The 18,289-nt window shown below is 54.8% G+C and overlaps 2 protein-coding genes across 2 annotated transcripts; both read left to right on the top strand.

Moving 5' to 3' along the window:
* Positions 1 to 3,579: 3,579 nt before the first annotated feature.
* HOXD11 (homeobox D11) lies at positions 3,580 to 5,337 on the top strand. Its single transcript, XM_047082302.1, has 2 exons — positions 3,580 to 4,360; positions 5,102 to 5,337. The coding sequence occupies exons 1-2, from the start codon at positions 3,580 to 3,582 to the stop codon at positions 5,335 to 5,337; spliced, it is 1,017 nt and encodes a 338-aa protein (XP_046938258.1).
* Positions 5,338 to 12,929: 7,592 nt separating this feature from the next.
* Positions 12,930 to 15,504, top strand: HOXD10 (homeobox D10). The gene is made up of 2 exons (XM_047085909.1): positions 12,930 to 13,884; positions 15,227 to 15,504. The coding sequence occupies exons 1-2, from the start codon at positions 12,930 to 12,932 to the stop codon at positions 15,502 to 15,504; spliced, it is 1,233 nt and encodes a 410-aa protein (XP_046941865.1).
* The last annotated feature ends 2,785 nt before the right edge of the window (positions 15,505 to 18,289 follow it).

Genomic DNA, 18,289 nt, shown 5'->3' with positions numbered 1-18,289 from the left:
AATGCGGCAGTCCAGGCAGGCCTCTTGATCAAGAAAAAGGGTTTTAAACGAGAAAAAATGGCTTCGTCTGGCATTCAATCGGCTGCGAGCTCAGAGGGCCGACCGGGGGCTCTTAAGGCCTGGGGGCTCTTCCCGAGGGAGGCGGGCTGGGGAGGCTTCCGGGAGGCCGGCGGGTGGAGGAGAAATTCAGAACCGTTGTAAATATTCATGTCTGCGGGGGTGGGGGGGAGGGTGCCTCTTCACCCCGCCTCTCCCAGCTGCATTCACCACCACCCCCCCTTCGTGGGGGGGGGCACAGCGCCTGTCCGATCGTCCTTGGACAAAGGTGATCTCCCCACATTTTTGTTCTCCGGTCATTTGACTTAGGGAGTCCATTCCAAAGGTTCTGCTGGGAAGGGACTGGCTCTGGGTGTTTTCCCCCCGCGTTTCTCCTCTTCTTTCGTTTCCTAAAAGAGCATAAATAATTAAAGTTTGGCAGGGAGGAAAAGCTTTCTTGCAGAACTGTAGTGGCAATAAATGAAATGACTCAGAATCCCTTCCCCAGTCAGCTTTTACGAGGGCTGCCAGACAGTGTCTGTTCACGTTCTCCAGATACCAGGGGCGCCCTGACAAAGTTAAGGTCAAGTTAGTGTCTTATCTTGGGTGGCTCAAAATTACCGCATCGCGTCTGGGCGCTGCGCGGAAAGCTACCACTCGCGGAGCAGCTGGATGTGCCGGGAGGGTCGGATGCGCTCTCTGTGCTTCGAGTGGGGCCGTGCAGGCAAGGACAAGGCCACAACGCCGGAGTCTTCATGGTAGGTTCTCGCGGGACGCGCGGGTCGGGAGGCTGCGGTTTTCCTTAGGTTTCGGGGTGAGGATCGAGGAGGGAGCTAGGGCAAAAGGCCGTAGCGGGCCGGGCGGAAAATGAAAGCCCAAGGTTGGGTGTGGGGGCGGGGGTCCGCGCTAACGCGCAGAGAGGGGTCCGCTGCCCCTTCCCCTGTGCACCCGCGCGCCGCTGCAGATGGCGCACCCTCCCCCGCCAAAGCGCGGCTCCAGCCGGAGCCGCCATCGCCATGTCGTTGAACTTGAATGGTTCCGTCCTCCCCATTTCCCTCTTCGGCGGTCAGCAGGCTCCGCTTTGGGGGCAGCAGGCTGCCTGCGCCCCACCCCGTACGAAGAGAAGGTGCGAGAATTTTCCGCACTCCCAGACCCATAAAGACTCGGCTGCGGGGGTGGGGGTGGGGGGCGCAGCCGCTGCCCTGGGTCCTGAGCGGCCGCAGGGCCAGTGTGCAGTGTCCGGGGAGCCATTTTAGGAGAGAGATCCAGGGGCGTCGACCACGAACGAGCCCGAAAGGGAGAGGCTTGGGCGGGTGATGGAGATAGGAGGCAGATAAGTGTGCTGGCGGTCTGGACTGAGGAGAAAGGGGCGAGCGGGAATCTGGGCGAGGGTGCCAGCTGGGAGGAAGGTGCACAAAACGATGGGTAGTTTGGGGGGCTGGGGGAGCCTCCTTGCCCTCCAGTCGCCACCGACCTGTTTGCGCAGCGTTCGGAGGAAAGCAGAGGTGGGAGGGGGGCGGAGGAAGAAGAGTGGGAGGGAGAAAAGGAGGGAGGAGAAAGAGGAAGAGGGGGGGACAACGGCCAGAAAATAGATATGAGCTCCGATCACCCGCCTTTTCTCTGTCTGTCGGCATGGTGGGCAGAGCTCACCACACGGGCACTGCGGCAGCCGGGGCCAGGGAGGGAACCAGCTTCTCAGCCTGCGTCGCCCGCCCTGAGCGTAGGGTTGAGGCCCAGAACCCAGTTCTGGGATTGCCTGGGCAGAGGAATCTTGGGTACAGGGGCAACTTCTTGCCCTCGGTTCTGGGATTTGGGTTTGGGGAGCTTCTTTCTGAGAGACTGATTCTTTCCTTTGGAGAGCGCTGGCTCTCCCAGAGGCCGGAGTCCAGGCCTCGCCCGGCCCCACGGGCTAGGAAAGAGGGACACAGCGGCAGCGGAGGAAAGTGAGGCCTTGGGGCAAATGGATGGGGGGCCCTGGGGGTCAGGTGGTACAGGGAGGCTCAAGCAAGGAGGAAAGAGCTGCTGAGAGCACTCCCCCCTCCCAGAGCCACCGGACCACCTGGAGGAGCCCCTCAGTGATCATGCCGGCCCCAGGGCACCGCAGGAGCCTGGGGGAGACTCGGCGGCGTAGACGCGTAGGCCTTGGAGGGGCTCCGAAGCAAAGAAGGGGCTGGATGTGAGGCGGGCTGGTCCCAGTCCAGGTCAAAAAGCAGAGAGGGTGAGGAGGGTGGAGGCGCCAGTGGTTTGTCTCCGGTTGGTAGGGAGTGGGAGGCCAGGCACCTTTAGAGTAGGACTCCAGATCCTTTTGTTCACCAGACCCCCCACCTTCTAGAGGGGCATGGGGCGTCTCCGCTGGCTGAACTTCCTCCTTGCGTTAGCATTGGGAGAGAAAAGGCAGAGAGGCGACAGGGAGAGCACAGAGGTGGTGACACACAGCTAGGGCCAAGGAAGAGAGAGGATCAGGGGACAGAGAAAGGAAAGGAAACGAGGAAAGTAAGAGGAAGGAAGAAGGCAAGAGGATCGAGAGTCAGATGTTCTGCTGACTGAGCCAGCCAGACACCCCAAGGAGGCAAGAGGAAACAAGAGAAGGGAGTGGGAGAAGAGAAGACAGGAGAGAGAGATGTGAGAAAACTGAAGGGAGACGAAGGAAGGAGAAAGAGAGACAGGAACACAGAGAGGAGGAGAGAGGGCGAAAGATCCGAGTGGGCACCGAGGCCCTGGCCTGGGTGAGCTCCTGGTAGGGTTTTGGCGTGGGTTTTTTTCTGAGGCTGGCACTCGCGTTCCCGGGGTCAGGAATGGAGAGAGCCAAGTTATTCCGCGATAAACGCGCAGGGCTGAGAAATATGTAAATCAGGGCTCCTCGCGCCCCGAGAGTGGCGCAATTACGCCCCTTGAGCAAGAAGCAACAAGCTCCTGGCGGGCAAGCTGCAGAGGGTGGCGGCGTCGCGGGGGAGGGAGCGGCTGCAGGAAGAGGTGTGGGGGGTGGGAACCTCACAACCTCACACCTAGTCCCCTGTGCCCTGGGCTGGGGCTCCCCCCTCCGCTCTCCGCTTCTTTCCCTTCCCCCTTCCTCCCCCTTCCTCCCCCTCCCTCCTCCTCCCCGCCGGCTTCGGTCCGCGTACTTAAAGCGGCGCGGGCGGGCGGGCGCGGGCGGGCGGCCCAGCCGGGCGGTGGCAGATGCACCCAGCAGTGGCAGCCGCCGGCGGCGCACAGGTGACCGGCCTGCGGCGCAGCCTGGTCAGGGGGCGCCCGGAGAGTGCCGGCTGGAGAGGGAGACCGATCCGCCCCCAGCGCGCGCGTGTCTCGGCGCCAGGAGCCGTCCCGGGGCGTGTTGGCGAGAGCTGATATAGATATAAGGACATTTCTCTCCATGGCGTCACGTGACATAATTACCACCAGAATCAATCAAGATGAATTGCACGTCAGCGCCCGGTGGGGATTTTTGCTTAGTTGATCCTGGCCCAAGCCTCTTGTGCAATCGATGGCTCAGGTTGGCGGCGCGGGGAGCGGCCCGGGGCTCGCCGGCGCGCACGCCGCGGAGCCATGAACGACTTTGATGAGTGCGGCCCGAGCGCAGCCAGCATGTACCTGCCGGGCTGCGCCTACTATGTGGCCCCGTCGGACTTCGCCAGCAAGCCGTCGTTCCTATCGCAACCGTCGTCCTGCCAGATGACTTTCCCCTACTCTTCCAACCTGGCGCCGCACGTCCAGCCCGTGCGGGAAGTGGCCTTCCGCGACTACGGCCTGGAGCGCGCCAAGTGGCCGTACCGCGGCGGCGGCGGCGGCGGCGCGGGGGGCGGCGGCGGCGGGGGCGGCCCCGGCGGGGGCGGCAGCGGCGGCGCCGGGGGCTACGCTCCCTACTACGCGGCAGCCGCGGCGGCGGCGGCGGCGGCGGCGGCGGCTGAGGAGGCGGCCATGCAGCGCGAGCTGCTCCCTCCCGCGGGCCGCCGGCCGGACGTGCTCTTCAAGGCGCCCGAGCCAGTGTGCGCCGCGCCCGGGCCGCCACACGGCCCCGCGGGCGCCGCCTCCAACTTCTACAGCGCTGTGGGCCGCAACGGCATCCTGCCGCAGGGTTTCGACCAGTTCTACGAGGCTGCTCCCGGGCCCCCGTTCGCCGGGCCGCAGCCCCCTCCGCCTCCTGCGCCGCCACAGCCCGAGGGCGCTGCCGACAAGGGCGACCCCAAGACGGGGGCCGGTGGCGGCGGGGGAAGTCCCTGCGCCAAGGCGACCCCCGGCGCGGAGCCCAAGGGGGCGGCAGAAGGAGGCGGCGGCGACGGCGAGGGGCCCCCGGGGGAGGCGGGGGCTGAAAAGAGTGGCGGCACAGGTAGGCACCCGGTGCGGGGTGGGCGGCTGGGCCGGGGGGCCGCGGGCGCGGGGGGGTGGCGGGGGCCTCCCTCTGCTTGCGCCGTTTTATGTGCTGCTTTATAAGCGTTCGAAGGGGTTTATACATCCTATAAGATTTCCCGGGCCGTTGTAAAGTGTGTTTACGATAGGAAACCAATTTAGGTGGGCTTAAGGTAGACTTCGAGGGGACATTAATCGCTACAGAGAGCTTTTCCCCAGTTTGGGGGGGTGGGGTGGTGCTAGAGACCATGGAGTGAGGGAGGGGAGATTTCAAGCCACTTGGTGAGTGTGGACACTGGAGCCTCCTGCTTCTAAGGGGGGTGGGGTGGGGAGATCCTTGAACTGGACTTTATCCAAGCCTCTGGCTGACGCGCGCTGCTGGCTGGAGTCGGAGCAGATGCCCCGGCGCGCTCGTGTTTCTCTCCCTTAGGGTTCCAACTCAGAGCCTGCCTTGCCCTCTGCTTCTCCGCCTCTGTGCCAGTGTGTGTGTGTGTGTGTGTGTGTGTGTGTGTGTGTGTCCGGGCGTGTACACACGTCCACGCCCGCACTCTCCTGTGCCCGCCCATATATCATCCCCCACGACGCAAGCAGGGTCTTTCAGCTGCGGCAGGGGACGTCCCCAACGGGCCGAGGCCTGGCCCTCGCTTGGGCCTGGGCCGCAGGGCGGGTGGGGGTGGGCAGTCAGCGGTCTCTCTCACCTCTTGGTTTCTTTGCCTTGCAGTGGCCCCCCAGCGGTCCCGGAAAAAGCGCTGTCCCTACACCAAGTACCAGATCCGCGAACTGGAACGCGAGTTTTTCTTTAACGTGTACATAAACAAAGAGAAAAGACTCCAACTCTCTCGGATGCTCAACCTCACTGACCGGCAAGTCAAAATCTGGTTCCAGAATCGAAGAATGAAAGAAAAGAAACTGAACAGAGACCGTCTGCAGTATTTCACTGGAAACCCCTTATTTTGAGAGCTCCAGGAAGCACCCCTCTCCCCGAGCCCCACTCACCCACCCTCCTCCCCAGCAACCTGCCCTCGGCAGGCCCAATGTCCTTGGGTTTAATGACGCCTCTTCTCTGTGGAACTCCACGATTCCTTCCCACGGTCAACTCGGGACCTCCCAGCGACCACTGCTGCCTGCGGACGAGGCCGGGGACTTGGCCGAATGGATCCTAATAAGGGGAAAATGGTAAATGCAAACGTCCCTTTACAATTTTACCGCCAATGTGCTGTTGTTCTCCCTCCCTCACTCTGAGTCCCCGTGGGGACGCTGTGGGATCTGTAGAGAGTTTAGGCCGCTGGGTTGGTTGGAAGGCACTTGTTTTTGTTCTGAGTTTAAGGGACCCGACCTTCCCCTTTGGTGAATGCAGATTATTTAAACTCTGGGAAATGTACCTTTGGTCTGTCGTATCGAGGCATAAGTCACTGTGTTTTGTGTGAATAAATGGTTTCTAGTAAAATGGAGGTTACAGCTTCAACACACTATATGATTTTTTCCTCTTTAAAGAAGTTTATTGTCTGATTAGGGTATTTTAGTAGCCAGAACCTTCTCCCATATGCAACTGAAAATCCAAGTGAAATGTTTTTTGATCCTGCTGAAATAAGAGTAGCTCTCTCTCACCTTCTCTAGGTTACACTCATTTTAAAATTCACTCTAGAGATGAATTTCTGAATCGAGGGTGGGACCCAGCCATGGTGGTGCTCCTTCCTCCAGGCAATGAGGCTGGGAGAGCAGGACCTAGGAAGGACGTCTCCTCCCCCCTATTTCCCAGCTTAGTGAACTTGGAATTTCTGAAAAGGCAAAAACCATTTAAAAAAAAAACTTGTTAGACAATCCAAATTCACTCTTAACAAGCTGTCAAGGAGCCAGGGTCCCCCCCAAAAGAAACCAAGATTAGAAACCTTCATTGAAAAAAAAATAATTTGCCACAAGGAAGTTACCAATGGTGGAGAGGGCTTGGGGTCCTTGCTAGTGTCACAGCGGGCCTGCAGGAGAGGAGGTAAGACCCCTCCCTGCAATAGGGCCTGAGGCTGCAGACCCACTCCTCACTGCATTTATCGCTTCAAGTTAAAGAATGTGGTGGGGGCTGAACAGCACTTTATGTTGCAGGGCCAGGCCAGGCTGTTTACAAAACCTTGAACTGTCTAGACAACACCATAAAAGCCAAAGTTCTAAACAGCTTAATTGGGTTATATTATACACCTTCTGGTGGGCCCAAAAGAGATTTCCGCAATGTGCAATAAACTGTAGGAGTGAGAAAAGCATCTCTTTCTCTGAAAAAAGTAAAGTGAATCTTATGACTCTTAACCTCTCCTAAGCCCAAAGTCAAAAACAAAACAAAACAAAACCATAAGGTGTACAGGACCCCATCCATCTTCAGAGGAGGTATGCATTTCCAAATGCAAAATTTTTTTAATTGCCAAAGTTTGGGGGGGGGAAGGAAAAACATAAGTGCATAAGTGTATGCCTTTGAACTTCCAAAATGTCAAGGTCATCACCTTTAACCTTTCTGAATAATTAGGCGCCTTAAGGTTCTCCTGTGATATTCAGCCGCCACCCACTCTCACACACACACATGCTTACACATATCCAGACCCCCACATACATTTATGACCACACAGAATCATAACAGGGGCTCACCATAAATCTAAGCAAATTCCTAATTTCAGGATCAATAACCTTAATTTCCCTTCAAACATTTGTGTAATTCGATAGCAATTGACTTCTTTTTTAAATACTGGTTAGATTAAAATGTCTACCAGCATGCTTTTTATACAGCTGGCATATACTGAGGTGGGATTTTTCTGGGGGGGGAGGGTGTCATAGATAGCAGTCCCCTTTGCTGTAATGAAGAACCATGACTTTAAAAGCAGGCGTCTGAAAGAGGAAGCTCTAGTCAGATTTACACCTTCGCTATATTTGGGGGGGGGGAACTGTTGCCCCGTCAGATAAATTATTGTACTTTATGGAACAAAACTAAAAATATTTGTGCTGTTTTCTAAAGTGCCCCCTCAACCTTTGGTGAAAATTGCAAGAGAAACAAAGCCTACAATTGAATAATTTCGTTCGGAAGGGGATTCCTTTGTGTGGATTTCTGGACGTCCGTTAAAATGTCAGTGCCCTAGTAGTATGATTGTTGCAGGATCTTAAAACTGGTTTATTTCTCTCTCTCTCCGTCTGTCTTTTTTTTTTTTTTAACTGCGTCTAAATGTAGCAAGCTTGTGTGTCCACCCTCTTAGGTAAGCCCAACCGAGAGATACCGTTTCCCGTTTGCATGGCCTTGGAGAGCCACACGGGGGCGTGCTCACGTTCCAGAAGCCGCGTTTGGCGGAATAGGCCGCGGTACCGTATCTTTCCAATACTGGATTCTAATAGGCAATCTCAGCCCGTTAGAAACCGGCGGCCCCTAAGGTATTTGTTTGCTGTTTGTTTGTTCTCAGCAGCCACGAGGTGTGGGAAGTTGTATAAAGATAGAGAAAAGGGAGCTACCCGGATTCCTGAAATAGACAATCACGTAATCGTTGTCTTCCTAAAGATAAGGCTGTCGCAAAGAATACCGTAGTATAACCTGGTGGTGTGGAGGAGAGATTTTTTTAGAAGACAAATATGTGCATTTCGAAATAAGCCATGCCACTGCGAGTTAATTAAATTAGAGAAAATCCATTTTCTTGTTGGTTTGAGTATGAAGAAGGATACAGGGTAGGACCAACTCCTCCCCAAAACAGCATCCGCCTGGTACGCTCTCCGACCGCCTGAGATGATTAAAAGGCTTTTGTTTAAGACAGATGAGGGCGCCGGCAACTTAGCTGAGTGTGGTCTCAGAGAAAATGAGCCATGAGCCGCGTTGGGACTGAGGGGGTCGTTCTGGGCAAGGGAGTGCCCCCCAGTTGAGCTGTGCCTGGCGCCCAGTGATGGGAGGCTCTGGCAGAACTATGAGTTGGGGCGACAGGGTCAAGCTGGGCTTGGTGGCTTCGGGTAGCGGCAGACCATCCCGGGGAAACATTTACACTACAAGGTGGCAGAGAATGGGGGTTGCATTTGAAGCAAACGAGCTTTGCCTTTGACAGAGTCCTAGACATTCTTCCCAGCTGCCTGCTGGCCTTGAGCACGGAGTTTGATTTTGGCACCAGCTCTTGGAAGCGGTTTTCTTGCTGCGTGTCCTCCTTGTGCCCCATCCCCCTTTTGCAAAGCCCCTGACTTTGGGAAGGGTCTCTGTCACCATCCTTGTCCAAAAGGGAGGTTCCAGAAGGGAGGGCTGCAGGACCTGGGCCGTTCTAAGGGAAGGTGGCTATGCCTTCTTTCCCGAAGTTCATTGTGAAGCGCCTCCATCCCCCAGAATTAGCGCTGGCCTCTTCGGCTCCGCTGTCTCTCTCTCCTTTCTCCAGACCCTAGACCAAAGGCCCTGGGTCCACCCCTGGGAGCCGGCCTCGGCTTCAGTGGAGGCTGGGGCACCACGAGCCCCCAAGTGAGGCGTCAGCCAGAGGCATAGGTGTTCCCCGCGGGCACCCCTGACTCCTGTCTGTCTGACCGCGGGTCGGTATCGTGAAGCGACATTTCTCGGAGCCTGACCTGGGCCTCAGTCCAGGTGGGGCGAGAACTCTCCTCCCCAAATGTCGTTGTGTTCCTCTTTAGGCAGCTGCAGCGGGGGTGCACGTGGCCTTTCGGGGGCGGGGGTCTCTTGGCCTTGGCTGGCAGCCTTCCTCAGACAACGGGTACTCGGCAGTCCGCAGTTCCCTTCCTACCAGCAGCGCCCTACATGGGCCTGAAAAAGGACAGAGGATTGGACCAGGACTTAGGGGGGCTGCAGAGCCAACCCCTCCTGACTGTTCAGAGCCGGTGGCGCTCGTGGAGTGTGGCCACGTATCTTGAGTCACCGAGGTCTCAGATCCTGAAGTGGAGGGAAAATGAGCCAAGTAGGAGTCTTTTGTGTCTGTAACGGAAAGAGGCTCCCCAGCGGCCAGCCTTTTTGCACAATCTCCACACACTCTTCATTGAGGTGGTGGTGGCTTCCACAGCCTCCCCACTTGCCCCCCTGATTGCTTTTCACGTTGCCTGGGAGGTGCACAGTGCAACCCGGAAGGGCTCCCTGGGGAAGAAGCCTTTAAAATTTGTCCCCATCCGCTCTGCCCCCAAAGAGTGACACAGCCCTGAGGCCACTCAGGGCCCGAAATCAGGGTGCACCTAGGAGTCCCCAGGTCTACTCAGGCCCAGGGTCACTGCTCTTCTTCCTGGTGACAGAGGAGCGCAGATGCAAGCCACTTCTTGATTACAAATGCTAATTTCTTGCTAAAGCGACCCTATTAATTTTTCTCTGGGAAGAGCTGTGCCAGGGAGAAGGATGTCTCCGCACAAATATGGATATTCATCTCCTTTATAGCGCGATATTGATTTATTATTAATGGTAACTGCTCCAACTGATCTAAAGATGATCGAAAACAGCAGCTATGGACCTACATTAAATACTCGTAAGCAAAATACAGGCTGGCCCCGAAAGCCACTGCCTTTTCATTCCATTTGCCCCATGTTAGTTAGCCTTAGAGTCTTAGCCAGATGTTCCATCCTCCCAGGTCCAGATCATCCTCCTGTATTCTTTCTATTTTGCTCAATTTTTATGATAAAATCGCCCTGAAACACTGGAGTCTCTGGCCTCAAAGAATTGGTCTGAAGGCAGATATTTGAGAAAGAATAAAATAGAATTTTGTGACAATAGATTCAAAATTATATCTGATACACATTTTCTGTGAATGAAGAGGACCTATTTAAAGCTTCCAGTGCGGGGGTGACTTAGAGCCCCAAGCCACTGAGAGTTGAAACAGAAAGGCCCCCAAATTCGGAAGGCAGATCTTGTTTGTTTTGGCTCACCGCTAGACCTACCCGCTCCGCAAGGAATTGCTGGGTTTTCGCCTAATGTTTTCTTCGTGTATAAATAAAGATTATGAAAGGGCATTTGATGGGCATAAAATTCCCGATTAGATTAAACAGTCTTGTCTCACGAGTGGGATAGGGAGAATTGGACATCCGAGTTCCAGGCAGCTCCCCTGGCTGAGATGCAAAGGGACGACAGTCCTGGAGCGCCAGGCTGGCGTCAGGGTGCCTGCCGAGAGTGTGTGCAGCGGGCACTTTGTCCAGCCTTGGGCACGCTTAACCGTGGCCGGGATCATGATCTCCACCTTGTGATAAAACCATTTTGGGGGTGATGGTCAGCGGCTGTTAGCTTTGAACAGGACTGTAGCAGGCTAGAGTGAAAAGTTGGATTTTTTTTTTCTCCTGCTTTCCTCACCGCCACCTCCCCATCCTCAAGCTTAAAATCAGCCACCCCTGCAGAAAGGTAATGTTTAAACCCCGGGCTTCGCCAGCCGGCATCCCGCAGCCGGAGCAGTTAGAGGCGCCAGGCTTTTAACCTGACAATGATGTTGTATTTGAACAGCTGCGTAAAGGTTTAAAAGGTCTGTCTCATTGCCACCGTGGAGTTTTTTAAAAGGGGTTATTGTTTGGGCGAGGGCACTTAGAGGGGACAGGCAAAGTGGTCCCAAGGCCGAAAATAATGTTCAGCGCCTGTTTCCACCAGGCCAGGGGAGATTCCTTTTGGGGAGGGGGGACAAAGGGTTTATTGGAAAAGGTTTTTGTGAAGGAGTGAGCAGGCTCCTAGTTCCCCAAGAATGCTGAGACGCGTTAATGAGCATCGGGCTCCAAAGAAATGTTCTGCTGAGGCGGAAACCCAATTTGCCCACAAGTTCAGTCTCTGGGCCTGAAATCCAAGGCCAGCCCGCACAAGGCGAGTGTGGAGAGAAGAAAACACAGACGCCTTCCCGGACCGAGAGAAACTGGTTCCCAATCAGGGTTTCTGGGGCCCTTTTCCTCTCTCAGATGCTGGGAAGGGGATCTGGGAAGCCCGAGGACGGCTCCTGTGCCCTGGCCCGGCCCCTCGCCTAGGGCAAGCCTTTGGAAATCAAGGTTAAAGCTCCCCGCTGCTGCCCCGAGGCCGGGGCTTCCGAAGGGCGGCTCACCCGCCTGCAACCAGAGAACAAGAAAGGAAGTTGTTGGAGAAGTTTCTCATAAAACTCTGAGTTTCCATGGTGGTGATGGTGGTTGTTCTTTAATGAGCTCGACCACAACCCCAGACCAAATCCTCTTTATAGAACTTTCCGTCACCAAAGGAAACAGAGGACTAAGGTTCTCCCACCTCCTTTTTTTCTCCCTCCCCTTACCCAAGCAAACCGGTGTCAAATAATTTTAGGAATTGTCCAAAACTATAAAACTCAACTTCTGACAAAAGTATAGCTTTTAATATTTGACGATTTGTGTTAAAACAAAAATTGACCTTCTTGGTTAGTAGCGAAGGGGAAAAATCAATAGTATAATTTTCAATAATTCATAAAGCGAACGCCATTATGCTAAATCTTAACTATTAATCTTATCCTTTACAAAGTCTCGATTGATTTGTTAATAAAATATCTTCCCGTGTGTGGCAACAGCGGGTATAACTCTTTAAAAACCTTCAGAAGCAAGAAAATTACCAAGTAGCCCAAGAATGTAGATGAGAATTTTATTGATCGCCCTGATTCTTCTTAATATGTATTAATAAATTCCACAACCTTTTGTACCTTGCACTTGTCAGAAACCAATGCTTTTACAAAATCCATAAAAGGAAAACATATTTTTCTTTGCAGAAGAACCAAATGACACCTTTGCATCTCTCTCTGTCTGCTACTCGGCCCAGTCAGTTTTCTAAAACTTCTGGAGTCTGTGGGCGAGAGTTTTCCCTTTCCTTGCAAAAAATTCTTTTCTTTCTCCCTCCCTTCCTTCCTCTTTGCTCATTATTATCAGGGTGTGTGGGGAGGGAAACCTCGGTTTCGTTCTCCCGCCGGGAACCGGAGGGACGCTTTCCAGGATAGCCCGCTGCTGGCGAGGGATTGTCTCCGGGCTGAAAGCTCCCAGCGGCCCGGCCGCAGAGGTCGGGGTGTGGTTCCTCCGACTGCCGAAGGCTCCAAGGCTCGGAGAGCCCACTGGGGCGCGGAGGGGCCGGGAGCCCGCATCTCCCTCGGGCCGGAGGAGGGAATGGACAGCGCCAGAGCCGGCCGGTCCTCGGGGCTCCGGGCTGGCCAGCTGCTTGGCCTCTTAGCCCTCGCGGCTCTTCTCGCCTCCGCTCCCCACCATAACTTGGCCGCGTCTTTGCGTGAGAGATCTTTACTGTGGCTCCCTGGGGTGGGGTGTCGCAGAGCCCGGGGAATCCGACTCACCTTCCCAGGCTGCCCGGGAGAAACTGAACCAGCCGGGCACCCACCCCCCGCCCGTGCCCCGGCTGTGGGGCGCGTTCTGCCTGGGTGTGTGCGGGGAATGCTTCTGTGAGCTGGCGCCACGGCACTGCGGCTTCCCTCCCCGCGCGTGTCCTCCCGGAGGCCCCTCTGGCCGAGACTTTCCTTCCGCCAGCGGGGCCCGGCGGCCGGAGCGGGGGGACGCGAGTGGGGCTGGCCGGCCGAACGAGCCCCGGGGAGGCTGGCGGGCGACGGAGAGCGCTGGGCCGGTTGTCTCCAGCGCGCACTATCACGGGCGCGTAGTAGATGTCGCTGTTGTCCGTGCTTACGCGGCCGGCCGGCCGGGCTCTGGAGCACGTGACCTGCGAGGAGGCTGCGGCTCAAGGCCATTTTCAAATCTCATTGGCTTGGTTGTCATGTGGTCGGCAGAGGCATCCACAATTACACGGGGAATGTTTTCCTAGAGATGTCAGCCTACAAAGGACACAATCTCTCTTCTTCAAATTCCTCCCCAAAATGTCCTTTCCCAACAGCTCTCCTGCTGCTAATACTTTTTTAGTAGATTCCTTGATCAGTGCCTGCAGGAGTGACAGTTTTTATTCGAGCAGCGCCAGCATGTACATGCCACCACCTAGCGCAGACATGGGGACCTATGGAATGCAAACCTGTGGACTGCTCCCGTCTCTGGCCAAAAGAGAAGTGAACCACCAAAATATGGGTATGAATGTGCATCCTTATATACCTCAAGTAGACAGTTGGACAGACCCGAACAGATCTTGTCGAATAGAGCAACCTGTTACACAGCAAGTCCCCACTTGCTCCTTCACCACCAACATTAAGGAAGAATCCAATTGCTGCATGTATTCTGATAAGCGCAACAAACTCATTTCTGCTGAGGTCCCTTCGTACCAGAGGCTGGTCCCTGAGTCCTGTCCCGTTGAGAACCCCGAGGTTCCTGTCCCTGGATATTTTAGACTGAGTCAGACCTACGCCACCGGGAAAACCCAAGAGTACAATAACAGCCCCGAAGGCAGCTCCACAGTCATGCTCCAGCTCAACCCTCGCGGCGCGGCCAAGCCGCAGCTCTCGGCCGCCCAGCTGCAGATGGAAAAGAAGATGAACGAGCCTGTGAGCGGCCAGGAGCCCACCAAAGTCTCCCAGGTGGAGAGCCCCGAGGCCAAGGGCGGCCTTCCGGAAGAAAGGAGCTGCCTGGCTGAGGTCTCCGTGTCCAGTCCCGAAGTACAGGAGAAGGAAAGCAAAGGTCGGTATGAGCAAGTTGCCACCCCAGCGGGGCGTGCAGCCCGGGAACCCGGCAGAGAGGGAGCGCCTGGGTGCCCAGCGTCGAGCCGGGGCAGCTGAGGCGGGGCCCGACTGGCAGGTGCTGCTCCTCCCGGCTTTTAGAGGGGCAGTCTCAGTCTCGAGAAGGTCCCAGCTTCTCCCCGGCTGCCCTGGCCCTCCTGGCTAGTCCTGGCCCCACGCTGATGGCGCCTGGGCAGAGGAAGGGCTTGCCGGGTTTATTTTTCCTGAGCTAGACCTGAAATGCAACAAAAGAGGGCAAATGAGACCTGCGGCTCGTAAACACGGCCCCAGAACCTCCTTTCTCCCGCTCAGATTTGCAGTCCCAGCTTTGCCTTTCACCCAATGATGATTTTAAGGTGGTCCAAGGCACCGTGTTCGTGTTCAAGTGTGTGCACCCCGCATCCTGCGAGCTTGGGGGCGGCAATGGGAACGAGATGACTGGGCTGATTGGCGCTTGGGCTGGGGAACAGGGCTCCCTACCTCTGCGGGGCTGGGTAACCTTGGCTTTGTCTGGGGAAAGTGCCGCAAGCTTTGCAATCCATTTGCAAAGGGGGCAAAGGCTGAAGGGAGGAGAATGGAATCTGCATGGGCTAGGGCAAAGAGCCAGGGGCTCTGGCTTTTTGAGGAGGAACCCTGCCCCAGAGCCTCTCCCCCAGTGTCCAGAGGTGGGCCACAGTAAGAAGCTCGGGGAATGCTTTTGTGTGGAGACAAGAAGGTATGAGAATTCAAGAAATTCTGGGGAGTACCTCAATGCCCAGGCAGGTCGGAGAAGGTGCACTCAGTTCCTTGGTTATCTTTTGAAAGAGAAGGGCAACTATAAACCTGGTTGTGGGGCTCCCCGCCTGCGCAGGAGAAGTGGGGAAGAAGTGGCAGCCTTGGGGATGTGAGGCAGCAGTGGGGTTGGCAGTCTTGTTCAGGCTGTGGTTTGTTTCTTCCACTCCAGCCCTGTTGTGAGCTGACCACTTAGAACGTTGCTGGGGAGATCCTGAAAGTTTACTATTGTACTAATGTTTTGTGCAGGTCAGAAAGTTGAGAGAGAAAAAGAGAGAGGGAGAGAGAGACAACCCTACTAGCATCGAGGGCGAGAGTACCCTCCATCGTGTCGTTGTGGGCATTTAAACTAATCTGGCATCAATTACAAATCCCTTCCAGGGCCCACCTCATAAGAGGAATGTTTAATACCAGCATTTCCCAAAGCGGCCTGGCTGCCAGCGGGGTCATGGCCAAGGGTACATTTGAACAGGCTGAGAGAGAAAAAAAAAAATCTTGATTTTTTTTTCTTCTTCTCCCTTTAATTTTGTTAGAGGAAATCAAGTCTGATACTCCAACCAGCAATTGGCTCACTGCAAAGAGTGGCAGAAAGAAGAGGTGCCCTTACACTAAGCACCAAACGCTGGAATTAGAAAAAGAGTTCTTGTTCAATATGTACCTCACCCGCGAGCGCCGCCTAGAGATCAGTAAGAGCGTTAACCTCACCGACAGGCAGGTCAAGATTTGGTTTCAAAACCGCCGAATGAAACTCAAGAAGATGAGCCGAGAGAACCGGATCCGAGAACTGACCGCCAACCTCACCTTCTCTTAGGTCCCAGGCCCGTCGGAGGCCAGGATCGGAGAGGGGGCACCGCGTTCCAGGGCCGAGTGCTGGAGGACTGGGAAGGCGGAAACAAAACCTTCATTGCTCTTTGTTTTTTGTTTTGTTTTGTTTTGTTTCCTGCTAGAATGTGACTTTGGGGTCATTCTGTTCGTGCTGCAAGTGATCTGTAATCCCTATGAGTATATATATTAAAGAAAACTAGCACGTGTAATTTATTATTTTTTCATCGTAATGCAGGGTAACTATTACTGCGCATTTTCATTTGGGTCTTAACTTATTGGAACTGTACAGCCTCCATCGGTCCATTCATCCATCCAGCAATGTGACTTTTTCATGTTTTTCCTAACACAAAAGGTCTGTGTGTGTGGTTAGTCCATGATCTCATGGCGTTTTGAATACATCCAGTACTTTAAAGTACTTAAATTACATATATATTTAAAAAAGATTACGAAAACCCACAAGCTTTGGGGGGAGGGGGACTAAAAAAGCACATTACAATGTATCTTTTCACAAATGAACTTAGCAATTGTCCTTGGTGAGATGGAATATTGACGACTTATGCCTTGTAGCCTTCCCTTGTGGTGCATCTGTGGTTTGGTAGAAGTACAACAGCAACCTGTCCTTTCTGTGCATGTTCTGGTCGCATGTATAATGCAATAAACTCTGGAAACGAGTTCGCTCCCTCTGCTTTCTGAAATGGATGTATGTTTCGGTGGAAATGAAAGCCTTTGGTGAGATTATCTTCCTGTTAAACTGCTTGTTTGGGGGCAGTGGGGGGGGCGGTGATAGAGGGCAGGGGGAGAAAGATAGGAGAGGCTGGAGGAGGCCTAGGGTGCTAAAATTTGGCAGTGGCTGGGGGAATGATAATCCAGCCTGGGTGTGCTGGCTTCATAGTTGGGAAGAAGGGGAGTCTTCTCCCCGCCTCTCCCACCCTCCCCCCCCACCTCCCCAAGGTAGTAACAGAATTGAATTCTAGATGGGTGTGAGTTCCCCTCTAACCAGAGCCTGGTAAGTAAGCCTGTGCCCACGCTGCTTTTTTCTTCACAGCACCTCATTTGTGTGTTTTCCTGTCTTTGGTTTTGGTTGTGTTATTTTTTAATACTTTTAGTGGGGTCTTGGCGATTTCTGGCTGGCACGCCATCGTCAGGGGCTAGGTTGAAAGCGGTCTTGCCCACCTGGAAGCCGCCGGGCCTCCATTACAAGAACAAGGACAACCAGCAGCTAGCATTGCATCGGATCCAGTTCTGCTCCCCCTTCCCTCACCCCCACCCCTATCCCAAGCGCAAGACAAGCCAGGCCACAGCGAAGCCGAGGATGGGTGAGTTTTCCCATCCCACTTTGCCCTGGTTTCCTTGTGGAAGGATTTTATGTTCAGTCATTACCTTTTAGGGTCCCACATGAAATTTTCTTAAAGGAGGAAATTTTTTTCCCCCAGGTAATGCTCTCTCTATTTAATTACAAAATGCTGGTTGGAGCCACTGTCTCTGGGAGGCAAGAAAACGTACAAAAGGTGACTGAGAGAGAATTTGCAAATGAACATGACTTCCCATGAAGGCCAATGTTCCAGCTGCCGACACAGCTTGGAAAACTCCAGCCAGCCTTCACCGAGAGAGTCCAGACTTATCTAGTGCTGCCTGGGAGAAGGAGAAGAGCTGACAGAGAATTCGTTTCCCCAGGTTGTGCTGTGGTTGCAAAAGCTGTCCACCAGCTTCAAGCAGCCTCACAGAACACGGCCTTTTCACTTCTTCCTTTTTCTCCATAAAACTATCTATTGAGGGGCTCTAGGCCTTACAGTTCTCATCCAGGAAGTCAATGGGAGGCTCCGTATTTATTCAGGGTTGTAAACCTCCTCCTGAAAACCAAGAACCTTCCCCAGTTCCAAGACAGAACCCTTTAGGGGAGCCATTTCCTAGGGGTGGGAGAGAGAAGGCTCGGAGTCAATGCCAGGTTGGGAACACTGGGATAGATTTGCCCAGACCTCCATTGGTTGGGCAGGAGAAGGAGGGCAATTTTAACTTATCCGTTTCCTCCGCAATGTGGGGAGCGCCATTAGTTGTTGACAGGGGGCCGTGTCTCAGAGGAAAACCCGTGCTACAGGCAAAGGCATCTCTTCTGGAACAAAATCAGAAAGCCATTGGCAAAGGCAATCAATCAGGCCATAAGTAGCCATTTACCCCCTTCCTTTCCGGGGCTCGAGGTGGGCTGGGATCCCTCCAAGGGTGCTCTGAGCAACTTGTAGAGTGAGGAATATATTCTCTGCCGCCTGCTCTGGGGCTGCTTTTGTCTCGGCTCCCAGCGGCGCTTCCGAGGCTTTGTACCATGGATTTGGGAGTGACAATGGGCATTTCCCTCAGATTCAAGGCTGCCCAGCCTTACCTCTGGAGGGGGGGGGTGGGGAAGGAAGAAGAAGAATTCAGAAGACAGTGGCCCAAGGACAACCACAAGAAGCGGTCCTGGCCCCGGGGAGATGCGGTTCCCGCTGGCCTCTTCAAGGCAGGGTTGGGGCGGTGGATGGGAGCGGGCCTGCGCTAGCATTTGGGTTCTGCCCTATGGCGTGTTCTCTTCCAGGGCCTTTCCGGCAGCCCCGGAGAAGACAAGGCACCCTGGCCGCCACTGTCTTCGCGGTGCCTACTCGACAGCCTGCCGGCACTTCCGAGGGCACACAGAAGCCCCACCGGTGGCCAGCGAAGCACCCAGTCGGCGGGCCAGGCCGCCCCAGCTCACCCTTCGGGCCGCGGCGTGTGCTCAGCCTCACGTCGGGGGTGTGTGTGGC

This window comes from Lynx rufus, unplaced genomic scaffold (assembly GCF_022079265.1).
Source record: "Lynx rufus isolate CCGP_SWC_20201006 ecotype Redwood Valley unplaced genomic scaffold, mLynRuf1.p SCAF_2, whole genome shotgun sequence".
Lineage (NCBI taxonomy): Eukaryota > Metazoa > Chordata > Mammalia > Carnivora > Felidae > Lynx > Lynx rufus.
The sequence above is the reverse complement of the archived record's forward strand: the minus strand, read 5'-3'. Positions and strand labels throughout refer to the sequence as shown.

Coding starts and splice junctions, on each gene's coding strand:
- HOXD11 (XM_047082302.1), top strand. CDS start 3,580: ATGAACGACTTTGATGAGTGCGGCCCGAGCGCAGCCAGCATGTACCTG. Junction 4,361..5,101: donor TGAAAAGAGTGGCGGCACAG/GTAGGCACCCGG, acceptor TTTGCCTTGCAG/TGGCCCCCCAGCGGTCCCGG.
- HOXD10 (XM_047085909.1), top strand. CDS start 12,930: ATGTCGCTGTTGTCCGTGCTTACGCGGCCGGCCGGCCGGGCTCTGGAG. Junction 13,885..15,226: donor ACAGGAGAAGGAAAGCAAAG/GTCGGTATGAGC, acceptor TAATTTTGTTAG/AGGAAATCAAGTCTGATACT.